At 33.4% G+C, this 11,932-nt stretch overlaps 1 protein-coding gene across 1 annotated transcript; it reads left to right on the top strand.

The window, feature by feature from the left end:
- The first annotated feature begins 387 nt into the window (after nt 1-387).
- Nucleotides 388-2,898, top strand: LOC111009544 (RNA polymerase II, Rpb4, core protein). Its single transcript, XM_022282656.2, has 4 exons — nt 388-539; nt 641-758; nt 846-998; nt 2,138-2,898. The coding sequence occupies exons 1-4, from the start codon at nt 532-534 to the stop codon at nt 2,330-2,332; spliced, it is 474 nt and encodes a 157-aa protein (XP_022138348.1). The 5' UTR covers nt 388-531; the 3' UTR covers nt 2,333-2,898.
- Nucleotides 2,899-11,932: the final 9,034 nt, after the last annotated feature.

Here is an 11,932-nt window from a genome sequence, read left to right as displayed (position 1 = left end):
CACCAATCCCCTTCCAAATGTATATTAGTTTTCGCAATTAAAGATAAAATATTGTTTGTAGAATGACATGAAAAAGAAGGATCAAATGGAGCTAAAAAAATATTGTTGGTCAATTCCTTTGACGTGTAACTTTTTCCTCCGACATCAAATTCGAAATTTTATTCAAATTTCTCCCTCATATTTGAAATTATATGATTACAAAAAATAACTGTCATTACATTTTCATTAAAGATCATTTACAATGTTGCCTCATAATATTTAATTAATCTAAATTTAACTACTGGCAAAAATTTCTTTAAAAAAAAAGAAAAAAAGAAAAAAGACCACTCGTAAAATTACAATGTTGACATTGGTCCGGATCATAAAAAGGGCCGAAATTTAATGGAAAAGCCCAATAGTCATTTTCCAAAGCCCATGCCAACAATTTAGTGGGATTTGTTTGGTAATTGTGAATGGGGACCGACGAAGGGTTTTGTCGCCGCCGTCGTCGAGGGGGTTTCTATTCCGGCCAAATCTGTAAACTTCTTCTCCATGAAAATGTAAGCAATTAATCTTTCATTCTTTCTTGTTCGAAATACTTGTTTCATCGATTTCTGTTGGACGGAGTTAAAATTTATTGTTGCCGACAATTTAATCGCAGATTAGAGGCCAATGCAGGCCCTCTTACAAATTTTGAGGTGCTCGACTTTCTACGATCAAAGGGGGCAGCTAAGGATCCCACTAGGGTTCTTGCAAAAGTGGAACCATCTGAGTATAAGGTTACAGATTTTATTCCCTTCTTTTTGTGCTGGCTCTACGATTCGATTTTGCAGATTTTAATCAAAATTTTGTCTTGTTTTTTTTAGGTTTATGATTATTTGAATCAGACTCCTGCTTGTTATCAAAGGAGAGAATCTATCATTGAGTTTGTTGACAAGTCTAAAAAGTATGATCTCGCGAAAGCTGAAATTCTCAATATCATCAACTTGCGGCCGACTACCCCGGTTGAGATTTTTCCGGTATTTTTCCCCTTTCTTTCTCCCTTCCATTACAGTAATTCTTCACTTTAATTTCTTCCTTTATTTTATTTATCAATTCTATGCTGTTCCATCATGCTTATCTTTTTGTATGTGATCTCTATTCGAAACTCATATTTCACTTTCCCATGTGGATGAGGCCATTTGTTTTTCATTGGTGCCTTTAGATTTTTGGAAGATTCTACATGATACAGGAGGTCAAGAACTGTGAATGCCTTAGAAATTTTGGTGGACAGAAGAAATCCATAATATCTCAGCTATTTTAACGAGGCATTCTAGGAGGGAGTACTGAAAATATTGTATAAATGCTAATTGCAGTTTTAGTTTTAATCTGTAGTAAGAGAATAATGTAGTCTTTGTAGCTTTTTCCCTTTTCTGTTGACATTCCAAAAGCCTTAGATTCTCTAGCTATGGAGCACATTTGTCTGGTTATTAAGAACTTCGTGGAATAGGTGTCAGAAGTTGTAGTTAAAATTCAACTGAAGTCTTCTTAATGAGTTAAAGCTGTAGACTGTAGTTCACGAAAGACTTGGGACTGGTCGGAAGGATTCCGAAAAAATGCTTTTTGGGCTAAAGTTCTACTCGTGGGTTAAGTTGTTTTCAAAGTAGTGTAGTTGTTTTCCCTTCCAGAACCATGGACTCTCGTGAATTAGTACCTTCAACTGCAAAATAACTTACCCTTTGCAAGCTGCCCAAATATTATACTTAAAATGTTGTTTTGAAGATAAAAATAAAAAGTTTTGTTTTCCATACCTTAGAGTAGAAGATGCCCCACTTGTAATATACTTATGGCCCAAATGAAGAGGCTTCACCCTCCTCAAGGCTTGTTCGGAGAAACAAGAAGAGTTTTTTTTCTTTTAATTATTAAGTTTTAAAGACTTTAAAAGGTATGTCCAATTAATTACTACTGGGCCATTCTTGATAGGTAAAAGTTGTTTTTCAAAATAGCTCCAAAAAAATTCTTGTCTTTTGGTACTTTTACGATGGTCCTGATTCTCTGTTCGGATGCTTTGTTTGGGAGTTCACGCAAGAATCTGAAGGACAAAGAAAATGGAAACATTTATTGGATGAGTGGGTAGATTAAGATGTAGATTAATTGGGTTCATTTCTTTTGTTTTTAGATTATAGAGGACAGCGATGTTCGCATGGGAGATGATGGAATTCAAGAGCTTACGGAGATGGTGGAGGGTGTGTTTCCTCCACCTCAAACTCAGCCAACACCTGATGTTGCTCCAAAGGAAGGTAAAGAGGACGAAGCCATGGCGGAACAGGAAGGAGGAGAGGGTGGCGATGGAGAACCCATGGAAACTACTTGAACCCAGTTCGAAAATTAGATGATATGTTGGTAGGTAATGATTAATGAGCTCTGCCTATGCCTGATTCCCTGAGTTCAGAAGAGCTTTCACAAGGTTGGTTGGCCTGTAAAGGACATGGTGGCTGTACTGCCATCCTTCAAGCCTTGACTATTCATAATGTGCAGATATGGGTTTCAGGTGAAAGACGAAATTGAGGGTGACAGTTCCCAAAAATAGAATGGGAAATCAAAGTCAAAGAAAGCTCTTGGGTGTTAAACAATGGAAATAGCTGGGCTTCTTTTTATCACTATTCTTCTGCTTGTTAAATATAATCTATTGTTTTTAGACATGGAAGCAAAGAAGAAGCTGAGATTTTCGTTTCCCTAGGTTACCTCCCATTTCCTCAAAGCTAGCAGAGGCACCACATGCTCACCACACTGAATTACTGACAACAACAATACATGTTCTCATTATTTTAGCGTCATATCATGATACTAGATATTGTTATCTTATGCATCAGGCCCCCAATACTTTATATATTTTTCCCCCAAATAATGAATATACAATATCTGTTTAAATTACAATTCTAGGCTTCTGTATTTTAGTCTGTTTGCTTCTGTTTCATATTATACCAGTAACAAAAATAAAAGCTCACATAAACATCTTATGGTACTTGGCATGGTGTCTCTGTTAATCCCCTGCCACATACTCTACTTACCTAAATAACATCCTACAAGAAACAAATATAAGAAAATGGCCACAAAATATAGTATTTTCATATTATAATTAAAATCCAAACAAATTATATGTTAGGAGTTAGGACAATGAGTTTACCTCTGAAGTTCCATGAATAACATCTTTACATATTGTCACGAGCGCAAATATAACATTACATGTGAGTGAATTCCGGAGGGACACATGGGTTCAGGGCTCGAGTCCTAACCCAGAGGCTTGAGGTAGGAAAGTCTGTGTCACTAAGAGGAGGAGAAGCCTTTTGCTTGTCTATTCTCCTTGAGAAATAAATAAACGGTGTAATATCTGCTGATATTTGACAGAAGTATGATTTTGCTAGTTACAGTATTCGTAACTCTCATATTTTACATAAGTATGCTTTTGCTAGTTACAGTATTCGTAACTCTCTGTCCAGCGGTACAACGTGATCTTCTACCTAAGAGGAGTCAAACCTTTTCAAGGTACACAAATTCTTGCACCAGCTATTTGCTTTTCTCTTAGTTCATCTTAATTGAGTTTTAACTTAATCATCATAATGAAATATAAGAGCACCACACCAATATTGAGTTCGGTCTTAAAGGTTGTATGTGGACATGTGCACTGTTCTCGTCGACCACATCAACAAACCACTGCCTCAACATATATCTATTCAGTGTCTCAAAAAGATGAGTTCTTTTATCTAAATTTAAAGTTATTTCAAGAGTAGGCACCCTTGGGAGAATTTCTCTCAAAAGTTCAAAACCTACTGCACATGTGGGGGAGAATTGAAAGAGTCTGAAAATTGTCCTTGGCTATGGGAAGAGGGTACAGAAAGGGTGGATAATTGTTGAGGGAGAGAAAAACGAATGGATGATAATTCATAGACATGGGAATGGAGGGTCATGGTCTTTGGTCTTGACTGCTACCATCAAAAAGTCTGCAACACAACACCCACCCTCTCTCCTTCCTTCCAAACCCCTCCATCAAATCAGCCATCACTTCACCAAAATAAACCCCTTTTCTTTCCTCTCAATAAATTAATTTTCTATCTCAGAAGTCAGAACTAAACCCAAAGGGAGATGGTGAGGGGAATGGGGGCAGTGGCCCACCTTTCACATCTTCCTTGTCAACCTGTCTCTTCCCACCCACATAACACACATACACAAATCTTTCTCTTCACTATCTTCTGAATTCAATTCACAGTCGAATCCCCCTTTTTTGTGCCAAAAACAAAAGTGGGCCATTTCATTTCAACGTTTTTCTTCCTTCCTTCATTCTAAACCCCCAAACCTCACCTCGTTTACTCTTATTAAACCAGCATTCTCCATAGAGACACCAGATCCGAATACGACAGGGCACGGATGCTGTGACATGTCATTTTTTAAAATTTTAGGAGATGGATACGTTTATTAAAATATACAATTTTTTAAAAAGTATATATCATTTTTATATTAGAATTATTTAATTTGATGTATTTTACTCTCAAAATGTATTATTTTGTCTTATATTACTAATTATGTCTATTCTTATGTTTAAAAAGCGTTCGATACGTGCCTAATAAGTGTGGAATTCATATTCACTTTATACAACTTATATGTGACTCATATCTATTGAGCTACAGAATATCGGATACTTATTCAATAAGTATCGAAAATTTGAAGTGTCTAACACATATATATTATTCAAATTGAAGTGTTTGTGCTTTGGGATTCTCCTTTCACCTCTCTCCCCTCAAGCTTTATCTACCTCTTTCTCCTTTTCGTCTATCTTCCCTCCATTAGAAATAAAATTGACAATATCATCCCATTTCAGAGATAAAAGAATATAAGACAGAACAACCCATATAAATTTGACTTAATTATTAATTACATAAGTCTAACATGTGAGTCAAATTATTTCTAAAAGCCATTTCTACTTTTGTTTCTTCTTTTTGAGTGAAATGTAATTGATTATGAGAGAATTGGACCGTTCAAAATCCAGAGGACCCCAAAATTTGGAGCTGGATCTTCTTTATTTGATTTATTATTATATATTTGTGAAAGAAAATGGTACGTAAAATACATGTATATAAAACAGGGTGACAGCGGTGAGAATGGGCCCCACGTGGGTGCTGAGAAATTTTTGCCCAATACTGGCACATGCACGAGGGGGGAAGATTGGGTCGTTGATTTATAATTTTGAAACAGGTAATTTCAACAGTTGCACAGGGGTAATTCTGGAACAATCCCAAAAAATAATCAACATTTTTCTGCACTCTCCACTTTTAGCATCTTACTATATGTTATAATTTCTATTCCACTGCTCACACGTTTTTCTTTCTTTGGTTGAATATATTTCTCCTCTCTCATGCAACACCAAACTCTCCCAACCCCTACTCATTCCGAACCTTAGACACCACACCAGCGTTGAGTTCAATCTTCGGATGAATACCATTTTAATCAACTTGACTTTGCAACCTAAGTTGTTCTTACTTCTATACAATTATGAGTCTGTAAATAGTGATTTCAATGTTCCATGTCCCATCACAATTTTCGAGACTAACAGTAGGGAACTATTGACATAGAATCCCGAACAAACCTATTCATCTTTATCAGACTCATTTCGACCAAAATACTCGATTTGGGAATACCCTTTTTGACACACAAAGTCGTAGTAAGGAGTCACGAACCCAAAGCCTAGAGAAGGAATTTGAAAGAACAAAAAAAGTGTATAGTGAAAGGGAAGAAAAGGCCAAGTTTTCAATAGGGATATAATAATAATAGAGGGTGTTTAGGTACATTGCCTCTCAACACGAAGAGAGAGAGATTTTGATTTTTTTTTTTTTTCACTTTAAGATCTTAAAGTGGTGTGAAGATAACAACAATCACATTATATGTAGACAAACCATGAAACATACAAACCAAACTCAACTCCCAAATGTCCAATTTTTCCCCTTCCTCTCTACTTTCTTCCATATATGTATCACTCATTTATTACTTTAACTTGCTTTCCTTTCCTTCTTCCTCTCATTTTGCCCACCAAATTTATACTACCCTAATTATAGGATTGTGCTAACCTATTATTATTCCTCCCCTTCACATGCATTGCCTCTTGGGTTTTTACGCCGAGCAAAAAAAAAACTCGTCTTCTAGTCTATGTCAAGTATAGTTCAATTGATAAAATACTCGTTATAAAGAAACGTGTCAGTAATATACCAATACAGAGAAGTGGATTAACTCTTTTTTACGTGTAAAAAAATTTTGGAAGTTGTAAATTTTGGTGTCATGTTAGCAACCAATTAAAAAAATGTGAATGATAAGTGAAAATTGTATAGAATAAAACAAATGATTATTGTTTAATTAATCCAAAGTTTAATGTGAAATGCGAAATGAAATGATGGCCTAATAGAAAAAACTATTGTATTTCCAAAGTCTTTCTTTCCCAACGCAGCGAGACAAAAATCAAACGGGGGATTTCGAGTTTCGATGACACTGTACCATATGGACAATAGGGAAAAAAAGAAAAAAGAAAAAAGAAAAAAACCTCCATTGAAGTGACCACGAGTGGCAAAAACAATCAAGCAGATTATATTTTCCAAAGAGGGAAGAAGAAGAGGAAATTAAGAGGGAAAAAAAAAGTACAGGGTTTCTGGTTTTGGTTTCGTCTATGTCATGGCATGAAGAGGGAATTGCCGCATTTGCAGCGCCACGCTTCTGGGTAATACTCCAGCGGCAGGCTTAATCCCGGCTGAATTGGCACGTGCACCGCCGTGCACGGCGAGCAACTCCCGCACTTCGATCTGCAGGTCGGCGGCGACGACCCGGGCCCACCCAATCTCCGCCGAATCACCACTTCCGGCGCCGGCACGCTTCCCTCTGTTTTCTCCCTGCCGCCTGAAAGAACCAAAAGAAACTAATTTTACACAAAACCCAGAAGAGGGGTTCTAAATTAAAATGAGTTTTGAGTTCGAATTTGAATTTGGATTTGGATTAAACTGACCGAGGAAGGAGGAGGAAGCAGAGGCGAGGAAGAAGAAGGCAAGGAGGAGGAGGAGAACGGCGAGGGGGCGGCGGCGGCGGTGGTGGCGGTGGGGGACTAATACGGCCATCGGCGGCCAGAAATGGAGGAGCAAGTGAGGCAGAGTAAGTTCATAAAATCGGAACAAAAAACGAGAAAAAACACAGAGCTGTCATATCTCAATCCATATATAAATTCCTCTTCTTCTTTTTTTCTTTTTAATTTTTTAAAACTTCTTTTTTTCTTTTTCAGGTCAAATGGCGTAAAAGGAAAAACGCAGAAAGATTTGTAAGTGAGAGAGAGGCACGAAATGAAATGAAATGAAAATGGTTTTGGAATTGGATTTGTTTTGTTTTAATGTGAGGGCAGGGCGGGCAGATGGGCTCCGGTAGACCCTCCGAACCCGGGGGTGGAAAATGTAAATAAAGTAAATATGAGGGGTATGGTGTGAATTTGAAAGAAAGATCCAAATAGAGAGTTTTATCACGATTTTTTTAGTTTAAAATACTATTTTCGTCTCCGTATTTTCAACTTTGGCTTTTCTAATTTTCATACTTTTGAAACGTTAATGGACTATTTTAGCTTTTATTTGTAAAATTTTAATTCAAATTCTATACCCATAACAGAAACTCTTTAATATAATTTCATGTCTGTGTTGTTGTGTGATAGAAAAAAATAAAATAAAAAAAGATTAAGGATTAAAACGATCCCTTTTTAAAAATACATATGTCAAAGTAAATGTTTTTAACCATTTTGTCTGCGGCTAAAAATTTGACAATCTGTTTAATATTTTTGGAAAAAGTAAAAAAAATTAGAGCAATACTCATGGTGTGTTTGAGAGTGATTTTGGTACTTTGTCATTGTCAAAATCAGTGACAAAATAACCTTCCTTTCCATGGATCATGTTTGGCCAATTAAAATTTTAATTTTAGGAAAGTTTTAAAAAATCAATTTAAATTAGTATCATAGATGATAATTTTGAAAAATCAATTATATTTAAATCTCGTTTTTTCAAAATCACTCATCTTACCATTAGTTCGAAAGAAATTCGAGGGAGGTTAAGAACTCGACGACTATTATAATTGAACAGAGGGGGTGAAGTGGTAATATTTGGGAAAGCGGGAGGGCAAATGGGGGAAGTGAAATAGGAGAGGAGAGAAAGAGAAAACTGTGGAGGAATAGGGGAGGGGAAGGCGAGAGACAAACATCTGAATCCAATAGAGCCCACTCTCCTCATCCGCCATGCCATTATTCAATGACTCATCTCTCTCTATAATCTTGAGGGGTACTACAGTCCTATTTAAATTTGGGGCGGGACCCACGCTGCTATGGTCTCAAAAGCTAAAATCTCAACATCTATCGAAAAGATATATGCCTTGACTTGATGAACTATATTCAAGTTGACGTTCATTGGAATTTAATGTAGGCAAGTATTTGTCAACCTTCACATATCTTAGATTAAAATACCTATATTCCATCTGAAAGTCGTGAGTTCGAATCTTCCACTCTCCATGTTATGGTGGAAAAAAAAACTACACTGAGTTAAGCTTTCCGACCAAAGGGATTGTCCCCAAATTGCTAACTTTCAAGAGTTTAGTTAAATGAGATGTGAAGATGTAATATTTAGGGGCTTTGGGAGGGTTCTTAATGTAATTTTCTTTGTTTTTTCTAATGTAGTTGAATTACGGAATTGAAAAAAAAAAAAAAAAGATTATGTCTGGATAACTATTTTTATATCTACTCGGAAAAAAATCCAATTATTTATTTTCATTTTTTACTTGGTTTTAGTCTATAATATAGAATATGTTTGTGATTGATTTTGGGTTGTATCAGTGTCAAAATTACTTTTCTTGTAATTAATCATATTTGACAAATTAAAAAATTGATTTTAGGAAAGTTGGAAATTACTTTGATTTGATTTTTAATGTATCGTTTTGATATCGATTTTGAAAAATCAATTATCCTTAAATATATTTTTTCAAAATTACTGATACTATTATTTCCAAACACACCCATAGTCAACTAACATGATTAACTAAATAGTAAGTGTGAGCTTATTGGCATGTAGACAAAAATATGTCAAAAGCGCAGGATACAGATAATTTGAGAAGTTTGACTTGACTATAAAACCAAATTGAAATTATGCTTAAAACTGAAACTTCAAACAAAACTATGTTATGTGACCAAATTTGTAGTTTAACTTTATTTTTACAACTTTTTAGATCAATGATTTTTTTCCCTTTTTCCTTTTTTAAGTTTTTAGATAGCTGAAAAGTATTGTCACTTGTTTCTAGAGAGACACATGGACACTTAATTTGATTTCTTTTGTAATTAGTCATGACATTATAACTTCGACTAAAATATCAAAATTTCAAATTCCCAACGTTGAATTAAAAGAATAAATAAATTAATTATTAGTATTTTTTTTCTCATTATCATAAGTACATTTGATTATTAAGGTAGGTTATTAATCTATTAATCAATTCGACTATACTTGTATAAGCAATTAGATTCTACCTTATTCTTTTTCTCAATTGAATAAATATGAAGATAGAAATTGGATGTTCAATTTTAAGACAGATAATAGAGATCAACATGAGCATAATTTAGTGGTTAATGCACCCCACTCATTTTCTAAAATTAGAAGTTCAATTCTTCATCTCATTTGATCGTACTGAAAAATATTGATAACAGATACTTTATCGACCAAGTCGAGCTCGGATTGATGGGAATTAGATTTTATTGGTGGATATTGTTGAAATGCCACATGTTGGAATATGGTTGCACAAATAATTGGAGTTAGGCACCGAATCAAGCAAGCGAGGGAATGGAAGTACTTTTGGGCCTTATAGGATTGGACATTGGCCTGGCCGGCCCTTTTTTCCTCTTTAATTTAAATTAATTTATACGAGACTTCAACGAAAATTGAAACTGAGATATTTTCATTGAAGATAAAGGTTTAAAAAAAAAAACTCAAATGAGAATCTTGGTATGAAAAAAAAAACCCTACGAACCCAAAATTTACCGTGCCATCAAAGAACCATTAATTGGTACGAATTATCTCCTCACCTCCACATAACTCTACATCTCTTTTTTTGTCCCCTAAATAAAAATTTATCAAATCGATCTAACAATTTTTTTCTAAATATTATACGATGACTTTGAGAGAGAAAATTGAGTTAAAATACTCATTCTCTAAATAGGTTTGAAATAGGCATCAATAAAAAGTGTTTTTCTTATTTCTTTGTTTTTATGATTTCCAAACTTCTTTTTTATTATATAGCCCTAAGTAAAATTTTCACAAAGTATTTTCTAATGGACTAAAAATACCTTTTACTCTTAAGAATGTGAAGGTCTAGAATATCACATGAATTTAAATAAGTTATGTTTGTTCAAATATAGAAAAATGGATAATGCTAGTTCTATTTTGAAGTAGGACCAATAATGGGAATCCAAATTGCTTTACTACTTTTTGAAATTAAATTACAAATAATTTAACCCATTGAATTATTGTGATGTATAAATAGAGATAATAGTGGAAATTCTTTAAATTACGAAGATTAAATTAAAAAAAAAACAAGGTATAATGAATAAAAATGTATTCAATTTATTATTGTAGTTTTTTTTTTTGGGAAAAAAATTGATTGTAATTATACAAACACAGTCTTCTACCATTTTCAAATTTCATTAATGCAGCTCAGGTGTCAGAAAATGGTACCCTCACCACTGTCCAGTTTAATGCACTCAAATAATTTGTTACATTTTTTTTAATGATATAACATAGTTCATAATAAAAGAGGCCAATTATAACTTAGGGTTAATTTTAATATTTCAAAATTAAGAGATGTAATCTAGTAGGATAGAGTTTAAATTAAATTATAACTTTAGCTTATGAATTTGTAAGGTTGAGTCCATTTAAGATGTGTTTGATGACGTTTATGTTTTTTGTTTCTCACTCATCATTTTAAAATAGAACTACATTCGGTAAATTATTGTAAATTATTTTTTATTTTTTGAAAATAAAGAAGTAGAAATATATTTGATAAGTTCTTCAAAATTTTATATTAAAATAAGTAAAAGTAGTATGTGAAATTCAACTTTTCAGTTTTCATCTTATTTGTTATTTAATTTTTTCAATATTTATTATGAATTCAAAGAAAAAAGATAAAATAATGATTTCGTATATTTCTATTAGAAAAAAAAGTAGATACATCGACAATAAACATTGAAATTCCTACACAATTTTGCAAACGTTTATTAAAAATGAGAAACAATAAATGAAAACGTTATCAAACGAGTCTTTAGTTCACCTATTTTAAAAAGTATCCAAAACTTTCAATCTTAGTAGTCCTACGTACTTTAAAATGTATAATACACTTACAAATAATTTATGTCAAAAAAATCTCTAGAATTTATTTATAATACATTTAGTATCGTTTTCAAAAACTATGTATAAATAGAGGCTTAAATAAATATGCATATATATTTTTTAAATACATCTAAAAAAATTAGATAAAAAGGTAGCAATATCCAACGGCTCAAACTACATTCCAACAATGACCAATAAATTTACACGATTGAGAAATGGGAATGAAGAAAAGAAAAAGGGAATGAAAGAAGTTTAGTTTGTTTTATATTAGGATTGTTTAGAAGATATTAATATAAGATAATGGTAAGGTAAGTGTAATATTGAAAAAAAATATGATAATTAATAAGAATAGGGAGGTGTAATAATGACAATAATAATAAATTAATCGAAGTCAAATAATATACGGAAGAAACTTACGTGGCACTCTAGGGAGAAGCGCAGTTACTTAAAAATTAAAAAAATTAAAAAAAATTAAGAAATTGAAAAAGAAAAAAAAGAAAAAAAGAAAAAAGAAAAAACCACCACTCCCTACCATATTGGAGAGA

The sequence above is a fragment of the Momordica charantia genome (genome assembly GCF_013281855.1).
Source record: "Momordica charantia cultivar OHB3-1 chromosome 7 unlocalized genomic scaffold, Mcharantia_2.0 BLBB01000007.1, whole genome shotgun sequence".
Lineage (NCBI taxonomy): Eukaryota > Viridiplantae > Streptophyta > Magnoliopsida > Cucurbitales > Cucurbitaceae > Momordica > Momordica charantia.
This window is presented reverse-complemented; position numbering and strand designations above follow the sequence as displayed.

Excerpts from the sequence above, each read along its gene's own strand:
- LOC111009544 (XM_022282656.2), top strand. Across the intron at positions 759-845 it reads TGGAACCATCTGAGTATAAG|GTTTATGATTATTTGAATCA; the intron begins GTTACAGATTTT and ends TGTTTTTTTTAG. Across the intron at positions 999-2,137 it reads CCCCGGTTGAGATTTTTCCG|ATTATAGAGGACAGCGATGT; the intron begins GTATTTTTCCCC and ends TTTTGTTTTTAG.